This window comes from Ursus arctos, unplaced genomic scaffold, assembly GCF_023065955.2.
Source record: "Ursus arctos isolate Adak ecotype North America unplaced genomic scaffold, UrsArc2.0 scaffold_6, whole genome shotgun sequence".
NCBI lineage: Eukaryota > Metazoa > Chordata > Mammalia > Carnivora > Ursidae > Ursus > Ursus arctos.
This window is the reverse complement of record NW_026623078.1, coordinates 52,697,961-52,725,365: the sequence shown is the minus strand read 5'-3', so window position 1 is coordinate 52,725,365 and position 27,405 is coordinate 52,697,961. Positions and strand designations below refer to the sequence as shown.

General features: G+C 39.1%; 1 protein-coding gene across 3 annotated transcripts in view; it reads right to left on the bottom strand.

Annotated features, from left to right (window-relative positions):
• The window catches only part of GRHL2 (grainyhead like transcription factor 2), a 156,236-nt gene that overhangs the window by 94,129 nt on the left and 34,702 nt on the right, over positions 1–27,405 (bottom strand). For all 3 annotated transcript variants that reach the window (XM_057308103.1, XM_026495617.4, XM_057308102.1), the window contains exons 2-4: positions 18,112–18,307; positions 12,805–12,872; positions 8,120–8,513 (exon numbers count right to left, since the gene is read on the bottom strand). In XM_057308103.1, coding sequence (XP_057164086.1) covers positions 8,120–8,513; positions 12,805–12,872; positions 18,112–18,279 — 630 coding nt within the window. In that variant the 5' untranslated portion in view covers positions 18,280–18,307. The remainder of the gene's footprint in view (positions 1–8,119; positions 8,514–12,804; positions 12,873–18,111; positions 18,308–27,405) is intronic.

Here is a 27,405-nt window from a genome sequence, read left to right as displayed (position 1 = left end):
GTTATTCCACCCAGGAAACACCATAATCCTTTATGAGACCTGATCACATTAATGGGTCATCTGGCCTTACATGATTTAGTACTGGGATTATAGGGTCATTCCAGTTACAGTTACCAACTGTTTGGAAACCTTTTAATATAATTTGTAGGATGCCCAAAGGCAGGCAGACAGCCAACATCACTATACCTTACTGTGATCTGATATAATGCATCCATACATTTCTTCATTTGGACTGAGAAAAATGATAGTAAAGAAGGTATGGTAACATATAGTTTAATGACTACCCTGAAAGGACTTGAGATATCAGGCAATATTAGACTGTTATATTTAAATTTTGAATATTGAATTCTAATGTTTTTCTTGGGTGGGAGGAAAGAGACATCTGCTAAGAATCTACTGTAAAAAGACAAATGATTCTTCAGCTGTCAGAAAATCAGATATTTTCTGATTCCATGTCTTTGATCAGCCACCAATTTCTTTAGGTCTTATCATTCATTTATTCATTCATCCACTCTTCCAATAAAGACTGAGCATCTACTTTGTATCAGGCAGCATGCTAGGTGCTATGGGTACCAAACTGAACCAAAAGAGAAGAGGTCTCTGCTCTCATGAAGCTTCTGGTCCAGGAGAAGAAACACATTCCTTAAAAAGTCATTCATTCAAAAAGTTACAAACTGTGTGCAAGCACTCTGGAGAAGAGCAACAGAGTCCTAGGAGAGCACAGCACAACTGAGAAAATAAAAATCAGTCCCACTGACTACTACTACTACTTCCAGTGGCACACAGACAATGCCCATAGGAACGTTGCCAACAGAAGCTCAGAAGACAGTAACACAGCCACGAAGTGAGTAACATGTCTTCCTTCTGAGGGACCACTGCTTTCCTGACAAAGGCATCCTCGGTCTTGCTTTGCTTATCTCATCTTCTGAACAATGGTTACCCAGTTTCCAGGCTGCCTCACCGTCTTCTTGTACCCAGTCCAGAGCTGGCTGTCACTTCTGGAATCCCTCCTTACACTTATCCAGTATAAGCCCAAACACTATGAAGAGCTCCTCCCAACTCTGTCTTACTGAGTTGTCCCTAAGGGTCCCCTGCTGAAGCAGGCTAAATAAATGTCATCCTGATTACAGATGTGTTCATGGTAGTCTTTGGCTGGGAGACTTAGATACAAAGAAAATCGACTCTACTAGGAACTGAAGGGAGGACGGGGAGGGCTTCCTTGAGAAAGTCACACAGGAGGGTGTGGGAGGTGGCGAAGAATATTCTAGAACAGTGTTGTCCAATAGAATTTTGTGTAAAAATGGAAGTGTTCTGTATCTTCATTGTCCAATAAGGTAGCCACTAGTCACACTGAGCACTTACAATGGTAGTTAGTGGGACTGAGAAACTAAATTCTTGATTTTATTTAATTCTAATTGCCACATGTGGCTAGCAGCTATGGCATTATACAGCACAGTTCTGGAACATGGAGCAGTGTGCACAAAGGTCCTGAGGCTGGAGGAAGTATATCAGGTTCACAAAACTGAATGGAGCCCATGGCAGAGAGCACAAGGGAGAAAGAGGTACAAGATGAGGTGGTATATGTGTTAAAGATTTAGATTTTAATCCTTAAAGCAATGGGATTTAAGGGGGGGGGTTGTGACATTATCAGATAAGCATGTCAAAAACACCATCCCTGGTAGAGTGTACAAAAGCAGGCAGTACTATAGGACAGAGATGATGACAGATTGGGCCAGCATGGTGGAAGCAGAATGGAGACAAATGGATGGATTTGAGAGATATTCAGAAAGTAATACTGATAGAACTGATAATGGATGATGAGGGGAGAGTAAAATATCAAAAAACGAGGATAGTGATACCCACTAAGGTGGAGAACACAAGGAAAGATTGTAAATCAGATCTGGGATAGGTGGAGAGTCATATGCAGTTGGATATAAAGGTTTGGAGCAAAGAGGAGAGAACAGAGCTGGAGAAAAAAATTGGAAAGTCTTTAGGATACATGATAACTGAAGCTGTAGACAAGAATCCAAGAGCATTTTTAAGAGGGAAGAGTGATCAAACTATCAAATGGTGCTGCAAAGTACCAGCTTTAACAGATGTGGGGTTTCCATAGCCATTTTATTCATGAGGTGGGAAGATATGAATCTGAATAATGGGTCATCCAATTTCACCAAATTTCACCACACATAGAGAAATCTCAATCTTCCTCAAGTATAAAATGTATATGCTAAGGATTTTCCAAAACTTTACTTGATGCAAAAACAAACTGATGTAATAAAATGATAAAAGCCTGATGGTACCATATACATTATATCATATGTTTAAAATAAACATAGTAAAATCAGGTGCATTAATCACAACTGAAGTTATATTCCAATTTAGTACTTGATTCAACATTTTTAAGATTTTTATTCTTTAAAATTTTTTTAATCTGAGTATAGTTGACACACAATGTTACATTAATTTCAGGTGCATAACATAGTCAACTTCTCTATATGTTATGCTGTGCTCACTAGAAGTGTAGCTACCATCTCTCACCATACAACACTTTTACAGTAACGCTGACATTCCTTCTGCTATGCCTTTTGTCCCCATTATTTACTCATTCATAACTGGAAGCCTGTATCTCCCACTCCCCTTCACTCATTTTGCCTATTCCCCTACCCTTCTTCACTCTGGCAACCAACAGTTTGTTCTCTGTATTTATAGGTCTGATTCTGCTTTTTGTTTATTCATTTGTTTTGTTTTTTAGATAGCATATATGAATGAAATCATATGGTATTTGTCTTTCTCTGATTTATTTCACTTAGTATAATACCCCCTAGGTCCATCCATGTTGTTGCAAATGACAAGATCGCATCCTTTTTTTAATGACTGCTTATTATTCCATTTGTGTGTGTGTATGTGCGTGCGTGTGTGTGTGTGTGTGTGTGTAATACACCATATCTTTCTCATTAAGTTTTTATTATTTGAATACGTGGGAGGAAATGAACTCCCAGTTAAAAGTTAATCATGCTGGACAGGGCTTAAACTCAGGATAACTTCCAGTATCAGTCTACAGATGAATATAAAATCAATAGACAAACCACCATATATCTCTTGAGCATGACAAATAATCATCCTTTGCTTTCATTTCAGGATTCTCTGCAAACTATGTTAATTTGACAAATAATATACCAGGGTTAAATCACAAAATACTTGATAGAAATATCTGGTGCTTGCCCATATATAGTTCTCATTCCTGAGTATATGGCAGGACTAAACTTCTCAGCCCTCTTGCAGTTAGTTAAGACCATGTGACTAGTTCAAGCCAATGAAATATGAGCAAGAGTGATACAGGTCACTTTCAGGTCAAATTATTTACAAGTTAGTCTGTAATCTTAAGATCTCAGTTCCCCAGCAGGGGTAACCCAGAAGCCACATATAGAAGTGGTAATGTCATAAAACGGAGGGAATCTGGATTCCTGAGATATTAATAAGAAAAGAGGTCTGCAGACATGTATCAGGATTATTATTAACAAGAAATAAACTTTTAACGTATTAAATCACTGAGATCTTGGTGGTCCTTCATTCATACAGCTAGGTGGACTACTGTTAACTGACACAAAATTATAGTACAGAATAAGAAAATTCTTCCTTCCACTTTAATTCTTATTACAACTATATAAGTTTTCTATAAAACCTCTTCCTTCCATGTCTTAAGTTTTACATTTTCCTAAAAACATCCTAGGTGGTAGTACCTCCCAGATTTATATTTATCAGTTATATTCCTTTGCTTATTAGCTGTGTGATCTTTGGCAAGTTTCTTAACCTCTCTGAAGCTATCTTTTCATCAGTAAAATGGAAACAATAACACCTTTTTGGAATTATAGTAAGGACTAGAAAAAAAATACGTAAGCCACAGTGGCTGACACACAGTACCACAAAATAAATGGCAACTATCATTATTTCTCTTCACAAATATAGACAGAGAGTAAGCTTCTAGAGGACAAAAGTCAAAGCATCCTTCCTTCATCCCACATCTAGCACAGCATCTAACACCAGTAGAAGTAAATATTTACCAAATGTTATTATAAAGGGGCTGGAGAATAAAATGTAAATCAAATTAGCTAAAATCAATCCATTAAAGAACTCTTTAATGCTACCACTGTCTTAAAAAAATCCCAGCCTGAGTTGAGCCAAACTGCTCCCTTCTCTGATACCCACCTACACACACATACAGAAGAATCAATCTCTGATAAAAAAAATAAAATTTGCTGGGGCACCTGGATAGCTCAGTCGTTTGGGTGTACAACTCTTGATTTTGGCTCAGGTCATGGTCTTGGGTTGCGGGATTGGGGCCTGCGTCTCTGTGCTCAGCACGGAGTCTGCTTCTCTCCCCCTATCTCTCTCTCTCTCCCTCTGGCCCTCCACTCGTTTGTGCTCTCTCTCTCTCTCAAATAAATAATTTTTTTTAAAAAATGAAATTTGCTAATACAACAAGAATCTCAGGCATTTTAATAGTTTGCCTAAAAGAAGTACTGGATTTAGACAAATTTTTCTTAGTGAAATTTACTTGGTGAAATTACTCTGAGCTCACCTAATCTTAACCAGTTAGCGATGCCATGACTAAAGATCATTCTGTTTAATTTATGTCAGATTTAAATACAATAGCCAACATAAACACTGATTTCCAAGTCTAGGAGGGCAGCTAAACCAAATTTAGTGAGAACAGTCTTCACATTGAGTTTCTGGTAAGTTATTTTCTCATCTATTTCCAAATAAAACCCAAAATACAATACTTTCTTTTCACAAGCCTCCTTATCTACAACACAAACACAACTGATAACACATCCCCCAAACAGCATGATGGTTCTGTTGACATTGGGCCACATCCATGGGATCTTCTGTGACTAATGGACTATTTCCACACCTGGTGAGAAAAACATCAGTGGCAAACTTTAAGTGAAAAAGCATGCATCTGACATTCCCATGTGGAGTAATTTGCTTTTCCTACAGAAGCGCTCCAACTAAACTATTAACCATTTCAAGCAATATGGCTCAGGAAGCTAAGGAAGCTAAGTTTAAGACAATATTTTTATTATAAGGACATTAAAAGTTTGATTATAAAGCTACCAGAACTCAAGAAATAAGGTAGCCTCTGAAGGGCAGGGAATTCATCTTGTCTCACTCTGCTTTTCCCTGATTTCAGAGAACAGAGCAGGAACTCAGGAATGGCTATGACCAGTAGAGGAAGGGCCACCAGAGCAGCTTGTCTGCCTAACTCTCCGCCAACACTGCAGACAGCCAGTCCCTTTCCTCTTCTCCCCATCTGAAAGATAAGAAACATCTAATGACATTGATAAAGGACACTCAGTTTTTTAAAAAATGTTTGGGTGAGTCACTCACTGTGTTTAGCAATGAACTACTGAGGACTAGACCTGCACAGTCTTCTTTGAGAGTGTAGAGGCGATGGGGAAGGATACTGGTCCTGGAGCCTGAGTGCTTGTGATGAGTCCCACCTCTGCCACTTACTGCAGTATGACCATGGGCATCAGTAGGCTCTCTGTGCCTCAGTTTCCTCATTTGGAAAATAGAGATGACAGAAATAGTACATACCTCATAGGGTTTTTGTGAGGATGAAATGAGTATATCTCACTTGGAATGATGCCCAGCCTATGGTAAGTAAGGTCACAAAATGTTTATTATTTTTTAAATATTGTTATTTGGGATGCAATCTCAACCTCAGGTAGCTGCATGCTGTCCCAATGGCAACTAAGCGGGCAACAGGCTGCAAGTATTTGCCACGCTGCCAGCACACAACTCCTCTTTAGGAAATCAGAAACCATGAGTTTTGCCTTTTGCCATTGTCTTTTATTGTCCTGGGTGGACTGAAAAATGGGAAGCCAATGACTATCATCTCAAATACAGAAGCACTGCTCCTAAATGTCAAAGAAGCTGACCTGAACCAATTAAAAAAATGCATTAAATATTCTGGGTCAAAAATTGGAGAACTAACCCATGATTATGCCAGTTCTACAAAGATCCCAAGGCAACTAAATGCAAACAAGACTGTGTTTCTAACAAGTGGTGCTGGAACAACTGGATATAGATATGACCCCTCCCCCAAAAAAAGAAAAAGGACCTCAACCTTTTCCTTACGCCATTACAAAAGTTAGCTCAAGACGGATCATAAACCTATATGTAAGAGGTAAAACTATTAAAAGCCTAGGGGAAAAAAAGCAAGAGAAAATCTTTGTGACATTGGGTTGGACCAAGACTTCTTAAACAGTACATAAAAAGCATCAACTGTAAAAGAAAAAATTAATTAAGTGTACCTCATCAAGATTAAATACTGATGCTCTTTAAAAGACATAGTTTAAAAACCAAGAAGGCTGCCAGACTGTACAACATGTAACTGGCTTCACATTATTTAAGAAACTCTTAACAACTTAACTGAAGGAAGACAGATAACCCAATTTTAAAATTGGGCAAAATATTTCAACAGACATTTCACAAAAGTTGTAAGAATGGCCAATTATGACACATGAAATAATGTTCAACATCACTACACATCGGAGAAAAGCAAATTCAAACCACAATGAGACACCATCCCATATCCACTAAAATAGCTCCTGTTAAAAGAGCCTGACAGCCCCAAGCTTGGGAAAGGATGAGGAAAAGAGAAACCCTCATATACTGCTGATGGGAAGGAAAAAGGCACGGCCACCTTGAAACACTGTACGGCAGTATCTTATAAAGTTACACACACATTTACCACATGACCCGGCAATTCCAGGCCTAGGTATTTACCCAGGAAACGAAAGCACGTGTCCACGTGAAAGCATACACGTGAACGTTCACAGCAGCACTATTCAAAAGAGCCCAAACCAAATCTGTCCATTAATTGGTGAACAGATCAACAAATTGTGATATATGCTTACCATGGAATACTATTTAGCAAGTAAATAAAACAGTCTTTTAATAGAAGCAACAAAACAGAATCTCAGAAAGTGAAAGAAAAAGTGAAACTATAGACAGAAGGCAGATTAGTGCTGGCCCAGAGCAAGACAGGAGGTTTCAAACGCAGGGGGCTCAAGGAAACTTCTAGGGTGAGGGGAATTTCTATTGATTCTGATGTTGTATACAATTACCGAAATATTCAAATTTCACTTAAAACTTGTGAATTTAAAACAAACAGGCAGGGGGCGCCTGGGTGGCTCAGTTGGTTAAGTGCCCAACTCTTCGTTTCAGCTGAGGTCATGATCTCAGGGTCGTGTGATCCAGTGAGCATGGAATCTGCTTGAGATTCTCTCTCTCCCTCTATCCCTCTCCTCCCTCTTTAAAGTAAATAAATAAATCTTTAAAAAATTTAAAAATTAAAAAATAAATAAAACAAGCAATCCGAGAACCTTGTTTATATAAGTTCTACAGGCACATGAAAAGAATACGTGATCTCTACCCGTAAAGTTTAAAATGTATATACATATAACAGCTGATTATTGATAAGACAAATTCTTTCTTGAGTATTTAGACTATGTCTTAAAGAGTTACGTTGTTTCAAAAAATGCACACGCAACATCTTTAGCTACCATTTGAAAGGTTACAAACTAGAACAGGTCAAAGTGAAAATTTTACAAAGTAGGAAGTTTCCACACAAGCATCTCTTCATTCCTCATAAATATTTAATTTTAAGACTGAAACTAAAACAAACAAAGAAATGTCATTTAAGGATCAAGAAAAATTTTTATTTTATTTTTTGAGAGAGAGAGAGCATGCAAGCAGGGTGGAGGGTAGAGGCAGAGGGAGGAGAGAGAGAATCTTTCGCAGGTTCCACGTCCAGCGTGGAGCCTGACATGGGGCTCAATCTCATAACCCTGAGATCATGACCTGAGACAAAATCACAAGTTGGATGTTTAACTAAGTCATCCAGGCACCCAGGAGTCAAGAAAAATAGAAATATTCCTCCATACACATAGACCAAAGATTTATTAAAACCTTTTTATAAAGATACAGACATATTTTTTTAAACCCCAAGCTCACAAATTAATTTATCTCACTTAAGAAGCAAACAGAAACAAAATTAGCCGGGGTTTCTGGGTTTAGGTCCTGGCTGCAGATGACAGAGCCAGGGACTCACCTCTGTGGTTCCATCCTTGAAGCTCTCGCTATAAGTGCTGTCCGGGGTGCTGCGCTGGTCATCCTTGAGGTAGGTGCTGTGGCTGGCCATGGAGGGCACACCATACTGAGTCTGTTCAAAGATAACCACACGTTGCTCCTCACCGTCTCCCCGGGGATAGTGCACAGGTGGGGCCATGAAAACAGGTGTGAAATCTTCAGCTTTCACCACTGTGATTCCTGATACGGGGATGATGGCTGGGCTCTCGGAGATGTTTGTGCTGTACTGTTCCCGTTTCGAATTCTCCAGGTGGTCTTGATTTAGGGAAAGGTTCACTGGAACAGTCTTTAGGACCTGCACTCGGTTTTCTCCTCCACTCAAAGTACTCTGGGCTTCACTGGTGCCAAGACAGTTTCTGCATGTTGAAACCCCCACACACACACACAACATAGCAGAATTAGAAAAATCACCATTTTGCAACTCCTAATAAAATAACTGATGCAAGCAATTATCAGTGGATATTAACGCCATCAGGGGAAAAGTTGATGGTGAACTTTACAAGGGAATGCAGTGGATCTTTGCATCACCAGAAGTAGGACACGTGTTTCCCAGTACCATGCAATCAGCCCACCTAAAAAGTACAATTAGAAGCAAAAAAAAGTTGACCCTAAATTTAGCAAACCTTCATATCTAACTCCCAGCTCTCAGGAAATACAGGAGGCTGGAAGAATGACTTAAACAACATCAAAAGGAAACAATCATACAAACAGAAATGAAGCACATCTTACTGACCTGGTTTCTTCAGTAAATTAGAGGCATGAAAAAAAGAAAGGAGGGTGGGAAGCTTGTTCTAGATTAAAAGATTTGAAAGACATAACAACCAAATAGATGAGTAGATAAGTGTCTTGTTTGGATTCTGATCTGGAAAACCAAAGAGGCAGTTATGAGACAATAGGATCTCTGAGGCAATTGAATATGGACTGAGAGTTAGGTGATATTAAGGAAGCATTGTTCATTTAGTCAGGTGTGATAAGGATTTTGAGATTATGTAATAAAACATCCTTTTTATTTATCGATACAAATGAGAAGTAGTTAGAGATGAAAAGACATGGTGTCAGGAACTTATTTTAAAAATCACTGCAATAAAAAAAAGAAGGGAAAGAGAGAAAAGGTAGAGATTAAGCAGGTGTAACAAAAAGTTACCACTGCTGAACCTGGAGAACTGGACGGGTATTTGGGGGTTCATTATACTGTCCTCTTTACTCCTGGATATGTTTGAAAACTTTCAAAGGAAAAAATTATAAAACAGCTTTTTGAAAAAGCTGGGGGTGAGACAGTAATTTGAAGGGGGGAAGTGGGAAGAATATTTTACTGTTCTGTGGGCTAAACTCCTTGCAAGAAAAAAAAGGCAATGAGAATTTATCATTAAAATATTTTCACCAAACTGAGAAACATGAGCTCATTGATATCCTTAGCACTGAATTACTTCTGGGGCTTGAGGGAGTGGTGTAACTGGGCTTATGTAAAACAAGATCTCTCAGATCTCAGACCTCCTGGCTGGTACAAAGAGAAAGGAGAGGGTTTGGAAAATTAATTCTCACCAGGCTGGGATAAAATACTTTCCATTTCTACCACAGAATTCTGGGAGAGAGCAGAAGCAAAGACAAATTAGTCAATGGAAAAGGATGGTTAATAGCACAATGATTTTACTAGCAAAGCCCCTGTGGTCAGTTAAATTGGGGGTCACCTCTCATTTATGGATTATTCTGAATGGTACGGACAAAAAGAAATACGTATTTTGCATGGAGCCCTGTCCCCAGTGTCTGCTGTTTTGGGTTTTTGGTTTTTTTGGTTTTTTTCCCCTTTTAAACTAGCATGATCTTTCTGGGGCTAACTGGCATCTCTCCTAGAGAAAGAAATATTTGAATAAAATTGGCTCCTCCCAGAATTAAGCTCTCCTAACTCCTCTGAGCTTGCCTAACTCTCAAGCAGGACTATGTATTTTTAGCTTTGATTTCTCAGACAAAACCTCAAAGTGAATGAAGGAAAGAATGGCTTCACATGAATAAAGCCAACAGAAAAATACTTAAACTTCTTGGAGTCTGTCACAAATCTGAGAAATCACTCTAGAAAGAAATCCTTTAAAGAATAAAATTGCAAGTCTACAAACATGCTGCTTTAAGTAATAACCTGCTTTCATGGTCATAGCAATACAGTGACTCCGTATATAAGACACAGTGAAAATTTAGAAATTATGTTTAATCTTGAGTCCAGTTAGCTAGATAATGCCAAACCCAGACCACCCATTTATGTCAGCATTTCCTAAACTCCATTGTTTAGAACATTGCATGGAATGTTAATAGATGTTCCTCAAAGAAAGGAGTCCGTGATAAAATCAGTATTTTTTTTAAAAATTGCCGTAACAAAACTAGCCTGTGTGAGCCACAAACATTATGAACACAGTAAAGGCCCCCAGGCATTCCTTCACCTGTTTAATTATAACCCAGAATTTCCCAAACTAATTTTATCCCAGACTCTTTTGTGGAGGATTACCTATTAATACTTGTGGATAATGCCCTGTAGGTTGGATGTAAGGGGGCTGGGCTACATCGATTAGCTAACAAAGAAGTGTCCAGTTTCCACTCCTCTGGACTTTGCACAGGCACAGACTTACTGCCTTTGCCAAAATACTCAAAGTTAACCAACTCCTCTACAGTTAGAGTCCATTTCAGGCCAAAGTTACTAATTCTTTAATTCATGCAAAACACATGCATTCTAAACAAGAAACACAAGTCAAAATATTTGGGGCATTTTTATAAACAAACATAAGTGTACTACAGAGTTGTATAAACCTAGTCGAAGCATCATTACCATATGATGAGGGAATATTAGACACAGCATCATCCTATAATGTGTACCTGCCTCTGCAGAACAGCAGTAGTTTTAGAAGCTAGAGAACCTCAGGAAGACATCCAAAAAATGGATGTTTAGAACAAAGTAAGAATTACTGGAAGCTACTGACTCACCTGCAATGGAATTTAAAATTGAACTGAATATTGTAACATCAGAAAAAATGCAATGCTAAGAATGGTGCATTAAATATACTTTTTTAAAAAACTCGATCATGACATTGAGATTTTCAGTTATTTTTCCAAGTACCAACTTCTAAATACAGACAGTTGTAATGATACCATGCTAGTACATGGCACCTAAATTCACGAATACATTGCAGATAAGTGATATCCTTCTAATTACGTTCAACCAGAAGTCTAAGTCAAAATTAGTCTATACAAGGTGGTTTTATCTACACCTCACTGCCAGTGTTTTTGAAGGTGCTCCACCGAAATCACAAAAATAACCATTAAAATATGATGAGGGGCTGTCACTCTTTCATGTTGTCCTAAAAGATGCTTTAACAACAACAACAAAAAAAATGGTCTCTTTTGTCCATTATGATACAGACAGAGCACACATCTTAAACATGTTTTCCCCTGACCCTTCTATGATCACTGGTATACGATTAGCAGACAGCAACTGCTTAGCTTAATCAATGCTGGCTAAATGGAGGGGAAGTCACAGGACCTGAAGATTGTCAGCCTCTTTCTCCCTGTCATCACTGCATCAAAAGATCCCTTTGAAACTGCAAATCAGATGCAGACAGCCTTAATCTTTGCTGTGGGTGTACTCTGGAGGTGATGCACAGCCCAGGGCTGCTGGTTGGTGGGGTGACTCCCACTGCTAGTCATATAACAAGATCATACTGTCATATGCAGCTCCTCTCAAGGCCAGGTAAGATTCTGATGTATGTGCTAGCAGGGGATTTCATTTCTCCTGGCTTCATATTTCCATATGAAAGAATCACCAATAGGAAAACACTGTGGCTTCTCCCCATTCCTCTGCAGAAAAGAGACAGATTTGATTGATGGGTTTGGGAGAAGTAGCTAAGTAAGGTGGTTCAATCCCTCTGGTTCCCTCTTTAGGTCTGGATCATCCCAGCCAAAGAGAGGACTCTAGTCACTGCTGCCATACCACAGTGGCCTGTCCCTTCAGAGAGGCCTGGAGTCCTGCCTGAGATTAGGTGAGCAGACGCATCTAAATCAGGACTGACATGTTGCAAACCGTGGTTTCAAAAATCTCATTCTCTGTTGGCTTAATCAGAAATAAAACTGATTTTTTTTTAATTTCAATCTGTCTGTACCTTGTTTTTCAGTTGGTACTTAATTCAGGATTGCAGGAAAGGGGTGTCACATAATGATCTCCTAACATCTTTCTTGCCCCTGTCCCTCATGGTGTCTGCTACTACTCATGGCTCTCTACCAGCTGCCTCCTGGGGTGAGAAACAGTCTAGCCTCCTTCCTCTCCCCCTCAAGGGCTTGATTACAGTTATCCAGCCATGGGACTGATCAGAAAAGTTCACCCCAGCAACAGGCTATCTTGCCAGCATTTCACCTCTAACCAAGGATTTTCAGCCTTCTTGAAAGAGCCTGCTGATGACCCTTTGGATGAACAACCAAAATATGCAACTTGCTCTCCATACAGAGAGATCCAGTTTTGGTCCAGACTCTAAAAGACAGACAGTAGAGGCTAAACTTCTTGATCCCATCTCCTCTCAAGAACAAAAATTATAGCTTAATACTGCTGTTTTCAAAAACACAAAAAAAGAGTTATTTGGAGAGCCAGGCATATTCCTTTACATGACACCATACCTTTTATCCTGCTCTTCTTGGCTGTCACTTGCTTTGCTTACAGACAGCAGCCTCTTGTCTCGAGGAACCTAGAAATATGACCAACCACTGGTGAGACTTACACAGACGCAACTGGGACTAAGTGCAGAGCTAGAGACTAGCACAAGCAAAGAAACTGAAATGACATGTTCTCCGGGAGAAGGTGGCAAATTTGCTATAGGCAGGTGACGGTTAAAGGTGAATAGCATGAGTGGCAATGACAGTGCATCAGACACAAACGGGTGATGACAATCAAACAGAAGGCCATAATGATCATGGTTCTGCTATGCACCTGCCAACACATGCAACTCTGCCTGGACCTGACCACCCCCAAGCCCACTTCACCTTGGGCATGAATGAGGGAAAGGAGCACCATGAGTGGAGGGTGAAACTGGACCCAGGAACAGACAGAAATCATCTTGGATTTACAGGAAGCATCCTCTCAAAGAACAGGGACAAACCTCCACTCTGATGAGGGACTTCAGGTGCTGACACAGAGGGGAGCAAACTGGGCACGGGCCTGCACTGTGCAGTGGGAGAGTGGCATCCAGGCCTCCCTGGACCATCCTTTAACCACCACCCCTCCGAAGCTTGTAGCCTTGCTTCCACAGTTTTTCTTCTAATGTACTTTTATTATTGTCTTTGCAACCACAGTGCCAACACATTACCTGAAAGATGAGTGAAAAGGTGCTACTAGAGAAAAGAGATGCCCCTATCCAATCACCCTACTGCAGCACAGATCATTCGCTTATCTCTGCCATAGTTTTCAAACACATGAATAGTAGGTTTAGATTTTTTTGTGCAGTTGGTTGGTTGGCTGGATGTTTTGTTTGTTTTCATTTTTGTGTTTTTTTGCTACATCTCCATATCTTCGTGCTAGCCAAACTCCTTTACACCCCAATGCAGCCTTCATTATGTTGACATAAAAGAACATTTATGAGAAGCATCCCTCTTCTGTATTCTTCTAGAAATTGTTATGGTTTCCACTCACCTGGATATATATGCAAGCCCAGTCAGCTGGATGAGGGAGGCAGCATAGCAGTAAAGACCTATACCTGAATGTCTGGGTTTGAATCTCAGCTCTACCACTAACTAAACTCTGCCTCACTTTCCCCATCTATAAACCATGTTTAATGGCAGTCCTACAACTCACAGGGATTTTACTAAAATTAAATGAGTTAATTTTTTTCAAAGCACTTGGAGTATCTGGTACTTTATAAGTATTTGTTAAATAAAAATAAATCAATTGTAAGTCTTTTATTCATGTGTCAATATTAAGGGTCTACAATGTGCCAGACATTGCTAAGCGCCAGGTGGAAATGAGCTGAATGAAACATAATTCCTACCATTAAGTGAAGATGATGACAGATAAACATAAACGTTCACAGCATCATTATTCACAACAGCCAAAAGCTAGAAACAACCCAAATGGCCGTCTACAGATAATGAATAAACTAAATGTGGTATATACATATAATAGAATATTATTCAGCCTTAAAAATGAAAACCTGATACATACTCTAATGTGAGTCTTGAAGACATTTATGCTAAATCCCATGTGACTCAAATCCATCCATTTCCCTCTGGATGTTTGCCTCCTGGTTCAGCCTCTGACATCTCTTGCCTGGGCTACTGCATCAGCCTCCCAACTGGTCTCTCTTCTCCTTCACTTAGTCCCAGCAAATCCATTCTGGATCCATTAAGAAGATCCAGAGTGATTTTAAAAATACAAGTCTAATCCCATTTTGATTGTACTTGAAACTCTTCAATGCTTTCCATTTCTTGAAAACATGGCTTCAAAAAGCTCCCACCTCAACTTGGGCGGACCTCATCACTGCCGTGTCACACTGTATCTCAAACACGCAACGCTCCTCTCAGCAGAGCCATCAAAGTCTTCTCTGCCTTTGGATATCCATTCTACCTCCATATCTATCACCATTGCTGGATGGTCAGCTAATTAGTGAATATTTGTTGAATGGATGGATGGACTGATGGATATACAGATGGACAAATAGATGGCTATATAAATGGACAAACAAGCAAACCAACAAACTGGTTTCTAGCACTACATGGTTAACAGAACAGATGGGAATGAACTAGCCAAAGAAGCATATTTTCATAGAACTAGAATCAAATAATGATGACCCACCAGCTTCCTCAGGGGAAAATGAAGTAAGATAAAGTGAGTCAGACCACTTTTAAAATTCACTAACTAATGAAATCTGTTCTGTTCTTCTGTCATGCCTGAAATTCATCAAAAGTTCACACTTGACTTTTGGAGCTGCTACTGATAAGTAGCTTGAACTGATAGAAAACTGGGCTTTGATTTGAGTCCCTAAACTTTGAGAATTCTAGCAATTTAGTTATTTTTAATAGATCCCATTTAATATGCTTTGAATGAATTTTTTAAAATTTGAACCCATCTTTATTTTTTTTTTTAAGATTTTATTTATTTTTTGACAGAGAGAGCGCACAAGCAGGGGGAGGGCCATTTGGCACCTTTGAACCCATCTTTAAATGGGAGTTCAAAAAAGGCAATTTCTAATGGTGGACAGGTTATGAACCGAGTTGTGTCCCTGCAAAGTTCATACATTGAAGCCCTAACCTCCAATGTGACTGTACTTGGAGATAGGGCCTTTCAGGAGGTAATTAAGGTTAAATGAGGTCATAACAGTGAGGCCCTAATCCAATAGGACTGAAATATACACACACAGAGAAATATATACCCACATATGAGCACACAGCCAGAAGGCAGTCATCTGCAAGACAGGAGGGAAGAGAGGCCTCCCTGGAAAACAACCCTGCCAGTACCTGGATCTTGGACATCCAGCCTCTAGAACTGTGAGAAAATAAATTTCTGCTGTTTAAGCCCCCCAGTCTGTGGTATTCTGTTACGGCAGCCCTGCAGACTAATACAGACAGCATAATGGAATGGAATTAGGAAATGTACAGGATCGTCTTGTGACCTTAAGGAAATCCCACTTAGTGGCCTAAACTATAAAATATAAAACCTGATGGGCTTCGCTGCAGTGATCCTGTGGTGATAGTTTAAAAATGTACATGAAAAGACTTTGAAATGTATGAAGTATTATACCAAGATATGCCTTTGCAGTTTCCAAGGACACAGGTCACCATTTCTTGAGTGCCTGCTATGTGCCACACACTCCTCTCTCTGACAAAGCCTACTACTGTCCCCTAAGGGGTGATGTAGTCCAACCTTAGGGTGTGTTTAGCACTTCCAAAGAGGTATAAAAACATCTACAGAATTTAAGTGATAATATGGCAGTAATTGTTATAATAATTTAACTTCCCAAAGCATACTCAAAAAATAGAATCTATTTTTTCATTAATATTTTACTTCATACAGAAAGGTCTATTCTCAAAGTAGATTTAATTCTGTTGCAACTTAAATGCCATCATATGTAAGTTGTGAATGTCAGAGATCTGACTAAGGCCTGAAAATGATCGTTTGCACACAGTTTTGGGAAACAAGACTAATTCTTGAAAATGTTTCAAACAAAAATATAATAAAGCTTGTGTGAAATAAAAGAAGCCATGTAACTCTACTCATCCATAAAATCTCAGGAAACATTTTATTTAAATATTTCATATCCTAAATTAATAAATTAATCCTGAAAAATATTAATTCAACAGAAAGAGTTATAGACTTGGCACCAAATTGAGTTTTATATAAACTCCCTATTCTGCATTTCAACATATTTACGGATAACAATGTTTCACCTTTCCTTTAAATATCAGAAAGATACAAGAGGACAGGTAACTAAGTACCATATTTACTAATAATTATCCTCTGAACCTATGGGAAATAAAATACATTGCTTTCAAAAATTATTAAGTATTTTGTTTTGAGGTATACTTCTCTCTTCATTAATACAAAAGAATTACCACCTAATATAGATACCTGAAATGATGTCTATTTCAGTGATGGAATAAAATCTATTTTTAAAAAACCAGAACAATATGCCTTCAAAATATATATTGATATGTTTCTTCAATGTCTTACAAAACTACTAACCAACATATTAGTTTAATATAGTTATAATAGCCACAAAAGTAGTTGTCAAGACCCAAGTGATTACATCACGGTCACATTAATGGTAGGAGATCTTTGGAAAGTACAAGAACTCTGGTTTAGGAGCGAGACAGGAAACAACATGACTTGCAAACGTGGAGACTGCTGGAAGGACAGAGAAAGCAGGAAACAGACAAGAAAACACGAAGAGACTAAAGCTTACTAAAAGGAAAGTTGTTCCTCTTGTGTGTTCTCATGATGGAGGGAGTGGGGGGGACTCAGTTCTTAATCTAAAATAAAGCGTTCCCTGTGCCCAACCAGCAAAATAAACACAGCCATTCTCACCTTTGTGCCAATTCCCAGCATAAACCAGTGGTGTTTACAATCAAAGCTGGCAATAAATCTCCTCATTCAGTAAATACATGTTGATTTTTTACACTTCACCAATGCTAAGGGACCAGGTCAAACCTTTCTAAGAGAGAGACCACTGTTTCTCGTTAGGTTTCCTGAAATACTCCTATTTTGAGGGTATTGCATGGCAGGCATTTCTGTAATGTAAGTGAATTATATTCACTTTGTTTTAAAGGTTTTTCAAAATAAATATTTAGTATCCATCAAAACAAATGGAAACAGGGTTATAACAAAATTAGGTTTTGGAGTTGCTGCAGAAGTCTACCACAAAACATTCATTGGAATATTCCTTATAAAACTAAAAAAAAAATCAATAAATCTAGAAATCCTGAATGTTCTTATAAAATGAGAAATCTAAAAGCAACTTAAATGCCCAATAACTGAACGATGGCTAATTAAGGTACAGCCGCGAAGTGTCATTTTTTTTTTAAGTAATCTCCACGCCCAACCTGGGGCTCAAACTTTCGACCCTGAAATCAGAGTCACTTGCTCTACTGACTGAGCCAGCCAGGTGCTCCTGTAATATTTTTATTCACCAAAAACCATAAAGTGAAAATGGCAGCAAGGAAGCATTTGCAATATGGTATGAAGTAGGAATTACACGGAGATAATACGTATGCATGTGAACAGAGGACACAGAAATAACGATCCCAAAATGAAAACTTCCTCTGGGTGTGTGGTGAAGTTGTGCTCCATTGATGGGAAAGCGGGGAGGCAACGAGAACAGGAGCAGGCTGAATTCCAAAGCAAGCGTGGAAATACTCTGTTCTCTCCCCTCTTCCCACCGACAACGAGGGGCGTCTCTGGGGGAAGGCAAAGGAGGGAGGCAGGGCTGCGGGATCTACCTTGTAGTAGTCATACAGCAGGCCGAGGGCAGCAGCACTGTCCTCGTCACCATTAATGCTCATCATCGCCTTGGTGGCCGCCGTCAGGGGATTCTCCAAATACGACTTCCAGGCTTCATCCTCACTGGTGTAGGCTCTTCGGGTATTGAACGGAGGGTCACTGGGCATGGGCACTAAGGCCACCAGTCGTTTATTACTTGAAAGCAAGAGAAATGTGAGGTTCATTATCAGGGAAATGTTCCTTTTTCCACTAAAAATACACACATTACATGGTTAATCTGGACTTCCCTGGAATGGAGAAGGGAAGGTTAAAACTAAAATGGCTGCCACATCGCATTTATAAAGCCCCTATGCCTCTAGACGTAATAATGGTCTTTAAAAGGTTGTATAAGTACTGTAAGTTGATCCCCTTCACACTTGATTTTTTCATATTGTCATTCTAGGGGCCAAATCATTTTTATTTGACTGTTCTTTATTAATATTAGAATGCATGTGACCCTGTGGGAAGCAGGTTTCATTTAACTCTGAGTTGTAATTATAAATAATATGTGCAATACATTAAATATAATCAATACATTAGCAATTACTAAAAGCTTTTACCAAGTTTATTTAATCTACATTTGAAATTGCTTGCAAATTATAGACCAATCCAAGTCTCTTAATTTAAAAAGGGTAGCAGAAGCTACTTTGTAAATAAGACATATTGCTGATATGCTGCATAATAAGGATATGAAGCAACACCCAGACTCTATATGTGATTCCTGTGTTGCCACAAGGTCGTATTATATTTAAATGACAGAAAAGCTCCAGGTTATAAAATCCTCATGGAGAGTGAGCAGAGTATCTAGAGAATTTTCAGTAGATACAGAAAGGGCTTGGAGTCATTTATCAATTCTAACCAAGCCAAACTTGGGTAAAGTAGCAATTGACCAGACAATTTCTTGCAGAGTATGTGACAGTGACTCAAATACCCAACACCTGTGATAGTCCTCAGCAGCTCTCCGGGCCGGGACCCCCGGTGTAAAAGAGCCTAGAGAGGCTTTGGCACTCGCCTCTTGACCCTCTACTGTTTGTTCATTGAAACAGAACCAAAATGTAAAGATGACATATTGTATTTCAATAACAGCTGTAACTCATAATAACACAACACGGACAAGTAAGTGACAGGACCGGTGAATGCAACACCTGAACTAATGAATGGAAATTCAGCCACCATGGATCCTCTACAGTCACTCAGCTCCAAAAGAGGTACCTTTTTGCTGACATTCCTACAGGACCTTCCAATGGGAGATGGTCTCTCAGCTCGCTCTGTGATAGAGAACTGGCATGCACTCTCAACAAAGACTGCGTCGAGGGCCCTTTCTGTGCTGGCATGGTGCCATGCACTGGTGTAAGATCAGAAAATGGCACTGCCATTGTCAGTAAGATCTATCATATCAGGGAGTGCGGGTGGGAAATCCACATTTAGTGGAGTGGAATTCTAAGCTAGATAGTTGCCAGGCCGGATTTCAACTCTGCCAGTAGTTTGGTGAAACCATTTGGGAAGAAAGAGACAATACTGACCCAATTGCAAATGAAGTGGATTAAAAGGGTCTAATGATGTTTCTGGAAGTAAAGGGGAAAACCCCTGGTGGAAGAGTTTACTAACCATGAGATGGGGTGTTGACATGGACTAGCGGTGGGTACTGGAAATGAGTCCTTGCTCACCATTTACAGAGGTAGAAAACTGTCTAAGTTGCAGCTTTTTTATGCCTTAAGTAAGGACAGCAATGCCCACCCTACTTAGGTCACAGTGGAATTGTGAGAAGCAAATAACTTAATGGAGAAAACAGCTCTGCAAACTGCACTGTGCTATACAAATAGGAGGTACTACTATCACTGCACAGTTCTTTGTTCCTGTGAAGTTTGTACATGCACCAATTTTTGGTAAAGTCAATTATAACTGAAAAGTGCTAAAGATAACCATGTTAGAGGAAAACTGAAGTTGTTCACTTAGCGATATTCCATAAGTATTTACTGAGAACTCAACAGGTGCCAAGCCTTATACTTGTCATCAAGGATGCGGTGGCACATCAGACAGACCCCATCCCACTGTCCACATGGCTTGCAGCTCAGTGAACAGAAGGCACCACCATTACAAAAGCAACAGGTGTGAGAAAGGGAAATGGACAGTGTCATGAGGGTACATGACGGAGGGGACCAATCTATCCAGAGGATCAAAGAGGAACCGAAGTTTCGACAAAGACAAAGGAAATGTGTTGGTCCACGCTGAAATGCGCAGAGGTGGGAAATACTTTGTAAAGGGAAGAATGTTTTGGTAATTCGGAAAAATGGAATTTTCTGACAAAAAGAGCACATTTGTATTCATTTTGGAGTCAGCTACAGAAATTTACATATTCTAACAGTAAAATAGCATTTTCTTGTTGTAAAAATTACTCATTTATACAGCACAGGGTTGGACTTGGGGACAGAAATGTTGGTGACATCCTGAGAGTCTATCAGTGGAAGAAATGAGGCCTCTGGGGAGAACCAAGAGAGCAGAGGTGGTAAGCCCAGGTGTGGCAATGCCACCACCACCCCTTCTGCGTTGTTTAGCTGGGGTCACCCTAGGTGATTCTACCACTTAGTGGGGGAAGCAGCAAATTCTGAAACCTAATCAGTGCCCATGAGGGTCCGGCCATCACACACACTTCCTAAAATGCTCAGTCCTACAGGAAGGAATGAAGAGCTTCACATTATCTGCAGTGACCTCATCATCGAAGAAAGTTTGGATCGTATTCTCTTTGATGACTGAGAGAAGCACATATTGCCAGGGGAAGGAAGGTGTTAATTACAATGCTGGCTAATTTCCAAAAGTTTAACAGGAAGTGCCAGGCTGAAGGAGAAGAGCCAACTCCTGGTTTACACTAAGTGGTGTCCTGATTCACCGGAGAGATTTCTCTTCAAGTCTTCCTTCTTAAAGTCCCTACTCCCCCCTGCTGAGTCTTCTGGATTGCTGATTTCACTGGCTCCTAGCACAAATGTTCAGTCATAAATTTAGATTCAACAGCCCTTCCCCTATGATGAAACGGCTGATGAATCTTTACATGATTAGTGGAAAGAAAGAGTCTGGGAAAGCACAACTTTACTAGCTGTTTCTTTACATATTTTTGATGGCCAAAGGAGCCTTTTATGCCCTTTCCTTTAACTGCATAATGACTTTGGTTTTCTTTTGTTTGTTTGTTTTGGGGGGGGTGTTGCTTTTTGGTGGTTTTTGTTTGTTTCTTTGCTTCATAGATTATAATCCCTCTGGTACAAAGCATTGCTGAATAAAACTTGGTTTAATAAAAAAAGAATAATCTCTGGTACACTAAGCAAACATGTAGATTTACAAAGAAAGAAAAGTTCCACAGAGCAGATTTTACCAAAGTTTGGAAGGCATTCTGAAGCTGAGTTTCATCATCATTCTTTTGGAATGGCAGCTCTACTTCAGCTCTGGTCAACCTTTTAAATATTCTTTTTGTAGGTTTAGGTACGGCACGTTCTGGGTAGCCTCAAACACAGAACTGTAAACAGCAGCTATAAACTTGATCCCTGGTCCTGCTTTGGAGAAAAGTTTAGATTAACACCTGAGAGCATTCACAGCAAAGCTAAAGGCCATGTTAGGTCACACACAAAACTTCTTGTTCTCATTTTTTTTTTTCTTTAATCCACTACTTCACTTTGTGGATGTTGGGAGAACAGTTGAGAGATGAGTCATCAGCGGAAGTACGGAAAGAGGTGGGGCGGTCATGCCAATGAGATCACAACCAGAGTCCAGAGAAGCTCCCGGTCACTCCACCAGAAGCAACCTACCCTCCCCCATAAGCATTAACAAGAGTCTAATGCAGGCAGGCTTTGCTAGGGAGAAGCCTAGAAACAGCAGCCTCTGACGTCTTTACCTTCTAAAAATATGTGTAGTAATAATCAATAAATCCAGACATAAATCTATTGCACTTGGGACCACGAAACAAAAATGAGGACATGACATATTCACACAAATTATCACTTTAAGTCCATTTCTCATCATCCGTTTCTTTTGTAACTTATAGAAGGTAACTGGTTTTTGTGCTTTTTTGTTTTGTTTTATTTTGTTGTTGTTTGGGGAGGGGGGCGTCAATCCAGAAGAAGGGTGGTTTTGGAGTTCAATAAATCTCAGTTTTAATTTAAGTTTTGTCAATTATTGAATTTAGATGAGTTACTTTCCTTCTCTGAGCTTCTATTTCTTCGTCTGTAACATGATACCAATCTTTCAGAGCTGTTCTTAAGGAATAACTCAGATATTTACAGATGAAGTGCCTGGCACATTACAGATAAAAACTTCAATTAATAATATTTAAAAGTATTACTTCTCTTTAGAAATGATTCTATTACTTTTCTGTTCAAAATCCAACAGACTGTTTTCAGTTTTTAATCTCCTCGCATTTTCTAAGACGTTTCTTACTTCTGTAGCATCTTGCCTTGCGTAGCTTCCAAGACATCGTATGAAGGGGTGGTTCTCCTCTGCAGCCCATCATTCTTTTCTAGCTTTTATTCCACCTCAACTCTCCTCTAGTTCCTTTAATTCTGACAGTCCTGGAGCCTTTGCTCTTTTGTCTCCACTGCTGATTCTTCTGACTTTCACTGATCCTCTAACCTTCATAACCAACAGATGTATATTGCCAGAGAGCCAGTTTTGCACTTTCTGCTTAGATGCTCCGTGGTCAACTTCAACTCAACCTATCCAAACTAAGCTAATCATTATTTCTCAGTTGGGGGCTCCTCACCGTCATCTGTCCCTGGTCATATAGAATAAAATATTTTGTACTGGTTTAAAATACAGACTCTGGAGCCATATCACCGAGGTGTAAATCCTGCCCGCACTACTTACTAGCTGTGTAGCCCTGGACAAGTTAGTTAATCATTCTGTACATCAGTTTCCTCACCTGTAAAACTGGGATATACCCCCAAATGAAGCAGAATAATAATATCTACTCCCTAGTGTTTTTGTCAGAATTAAATACAGACACAGTGTAAAAGCTGCATACATGTTAGCTGTTGTTATTTCTCTTTGTCCCTTCTACAGAATCCGTTACCATACCCAGCCTCACAGCTTTGGTCTTCTCTCTTCTTGCCTCCAGCTAGTCTCCCTATCCTTCAACTTTCCCCTCTTCAATCCATATTGCAGCCCTGCAGAATAATCTTCCTAGAACACCTAAGTACAAACTGGAGTTTCAAGTACAATATGGGGAATGGGGGGAGCTGTATTTTTCATGTTTTCTAAAATCAATTTATAGCTTATTTGTAAAGTTGGTTGTGAGTATAAAGTGCTACACAGATGAAAGTTGCCTTAATTTTAGGAAGCATAATTGTAAATTTAGCAAGCACTGATCATATGTAAACTATCTTTCTCTCACCTCCTAATCCTCACCTTCAAGTTAAACAAATTAAGGATTCATTCTTCTATTCTTCTTTAATGTGAGCTACATCATTAGGAAACATGCAAACCAGAGGCAAAACAGGGCGAAGACTAAAATCCAATCAGTAAAGGTCCGATACTCATGGGCTGTCCTCCTACCTGTTGTCCATCATACTCAACACTGACCTGAGTTGGAGGCAAAAGGATTTTTCCACCCAGGACAAGCCACTTCCCTCTCTCTCAGAAGTGCAGCTTTTATAGAATTCTCAGGATTTCCTCTACTTCAATCTCCCCCTCCATCCTCCCCATCCTCACCTCTTTCTTGTTCTCTCTCTCTCACATACACACAGCCTTTATCTTGAGATAATATGAATTCTATTCTCCACATAGACTATTTTATCTTATACTCTGAGTGTTCAACTCTTGGGGCTTAGTCTTCATCTACTCCAAATCTTGTAGCTGATGTATTGTAGCTGATTACAGGCATATAATCACTTCAGTTTCCCAGGGAGGGGAATGGGGGTGGGGGCAATATTCAGACCCTAAACTTAAGAGTAAAGTTTCAAGATGTGACAATTATTCTTTCTTTTGGAATCTTGCTATTTTCTCCATTAACGAAATAATACTTGCAAATGGAAACTGATGAACCAATCATCCTAGCCAGGGTTAATGTCACAATTTAAATGCCAACAGTGTTAGTCCTTTCACTGCTGTCTACCCTCAGTAATAGCCCTCCTTTTGGTGCTTGCTAGAGGAAATCACAAGAGATAGCAGACAGTTTCCATGTTAGAACAAGAGTTGAAATTTATTAGGAAGTATCTACACTGAGCACTTGTTCTTAATGACTCTAACCTTAGCCCTTGACCTAATCCATCCAGAATTTGAGAGAAATGAAATGAATCCATAAGCCTGGGGTGATAGTGATAATCTTCATATTAATAACTGTTATGTTATAAAAAGAAAAGATCATATAATTCAGTGAACATAGTATGATACCCTCCACCACGTAAAATGTATAGCTTTTAAAATAATAAACTGTAAAACAAAACTTAAGTTTATTGAAAATAAGATGGTTTCATTTTAGATATACTCATTGCAAAATATGCTGATTCACTGGTTGACACATAATACCTCTCCCTCCCTTCCTCCTTCCCTGGTCCACCTGCACCTCTCTCTTCTCTCTCTCTCTCTCTCTCTCTCTCTCTCACTGGTGCCCCAGCTTTGCTAGTACCCTTAATCCACCCATTAAGTAATCCAGAACTGAGACAGAGAAGATTAGGAAAATAATTAAGAAGCAGAAAAGGCACACATAAAGCACTAGAACAACCATAAGGAGAAAGATACCACAATGGGAAGTTGAAGGAAGAGGACAAGAAAGAATTACAAAATGAAAAGAATTTGCAGAAACTCAGCCTATGATATAACTAAAACTGGTTAATGTTTGTGTGTATGTAAATCAAAATTCAAAATGTTAACAGTAATCGAAGGTGAGTTTTTATCTGCCTCTTTCTACTTTTACACTTTTCAAATAGTATTCAATAACAATAAGTCACACATACTTACTGAGCACCTCCCATATGCCAGATAGAGTTTTCTAAGCCCCTAACATGGGTTAACCATTTATTCTTTACAATAGCCTTAAAGTCAGGCATGATAATGATACGCTCTACACAGATGAATACATTGAGCAGGAAGTGCTAAGTCATCTGCCCAGGGTCACAGAGCAGTCGGCTTAGACCAGAACTGTATCCAAGTGTGAGCTCTTAAGCATCCTTCCCTTTTGCCACTTCTTGACTATGCTCTACTTTCATAATCAGGAAAAAAAAAAAAGTTACTTGAAAAGGGGGAATTAGGATATAAAAGTCCAATATGACAAGGGATTTCTTCCACAGAAGTAAATGAGAGGATGTCCGAATTCAAGGTATAGAAAAACTAGAAAATGCTTAACCGATTGAGCCACCCAGGTGCCCCAGAATTTACTTCTTAAATACAGAGGGAGTTAGCCTTTGGGTGGCTCTAGGACAAGAGAGAGAAATAACTTGGTTAAATGCCTAGAGTAACTTCAAACTACCAAGTGGGAACAAAGAAAAAAATTCAGCTTAAAACAGGAAAATTCTCTCGTGTGTTCAAGCCCCACCCGACCCCCTTGGACCTCACTTGTACATACACGAAGGAATCTTCCAGGTACCCTCAGCACCTGTGGCCACCCTTCCACTAAAGAAAACAGCCCACTCTGGGAAGAGTGCACTCCACTCAGCTAACAAACCCCCCCAGCTCTGATAGATGAGTAGACAAACTCTTCACTTTTAATAGAACTAAAAATCACTAGATATTTAAGGAAACCTAACATGAATGAGAGAGAACCCCAAGATGAATAAAACAGCTTACCGATGAGGAAAATAATGTTGGATACAAGAAATAATGTTAAAAAAAAGATACTGCAACTACAAAGCAAATGCAGGTTACTATGAAAAGGAAACAATCACAGAACAAGATACATAATTTCAGAAATTAAAAAAAATTGTATGAGGGTTAAATTGAAAAATAATTTTAAAAAATTAACGTGAGAGATCGAAGCAAGGAACTTTGCCAATTTTTAAAGAAAAAAAGAAAACTATGAGATGTAGTTAAAAGGCATACAGAATAGATTCGGGGTATAATGTTCAATTAACAAGAGTGACAGAAGAAAGCAATAAAGATGATGAAAAGGAAAAAGAAGTAATCACAGAAATAATGAAAGAAAATATTCTCCAGCTGAAGAAAAACTTGAGTCTTGAGAATTAAAGGCTCCAGAGTGCTGGAAAGGATAATAAAAAGACACACATCTATCCATATCCTGCAAAATTCCTTTTTTAAAAATTAAATGGGGAGGGGGGTGCCTGGATGGCTCAGTCTGTTAAGTGTCTGCCTTCAGCTCAGGTCAAAATCTCCAGGTCCTGGGATCAAGTCTCACATCGGGCTCCCTCCTTAACGGGGAGTCTGCCTCTCCCTCTCCTTCTGCCTCTCTCCCTGCTTGTGTTCTCTCTGTCTCTCTCTCCCTCTCTCAAATGAATAAAATCTTTAAAAAAATTTAAATGGAAAATGCTACAAATGGAAAAAGAACTAAGTAACTTTCAAAAAAACAAGAAACAGTCAACTTTTCGTCTGCATTACTAAATTCTCCAAGATGAGAAGAGACAGGAATCTGAACGTGGAACTGGGAACACAGCAAAATATAGATTCTGTGTAACAGCAAAATGAAGACATGTTTGGTCATGAAAGGATCCAAAACCTATTCTATTCATACATCCTTTCTGAAAGAATTATTCCTCAATTCAAAGTAAAAAAAAAGACATTCATGGGTAGGGAAGAAAAGTAACAAAGTAATCAGAGTATCAAACCAAAAAAATGTTAAATTCATTGTAAATAATTTCAGATCATGGAAATGAAATTTATGCCACTAAGAAAGGATTGTTGAGAATACCAAATGATGTATGGAAGTGCTGAATCATTATATTGTACACCTGAAACTAATATTACACTGTATGTTAATCAACTGGAATTTAAATAAAAACTTTTTTAAAAAGTTTATCTGAGAAAACATCTTTGTGGTGAGAAAACTCTCATTTTAATTACTCCATCACTTTGGATTATTAATGGTAGTATTCATTTTGCTCACTAAGAAAAAAAAAGAATAATACCAAATTCAAATGAAATATCTGAGAAGTAATAGGAGAGTGGCTGTTTTAAAAATATATTGAAAATCTTGCTTTAGGGGCACCTGGGTGGCTCAGTCGGTTAAGTGTCTGCGTTCAGCTCAGGTAATGATCTCAAGGTCCTGGGACAGAGTTCCGCAATGGGCTCCCCAATCAGCAGGGAGCCTGCTTCTCCCTCTTCCT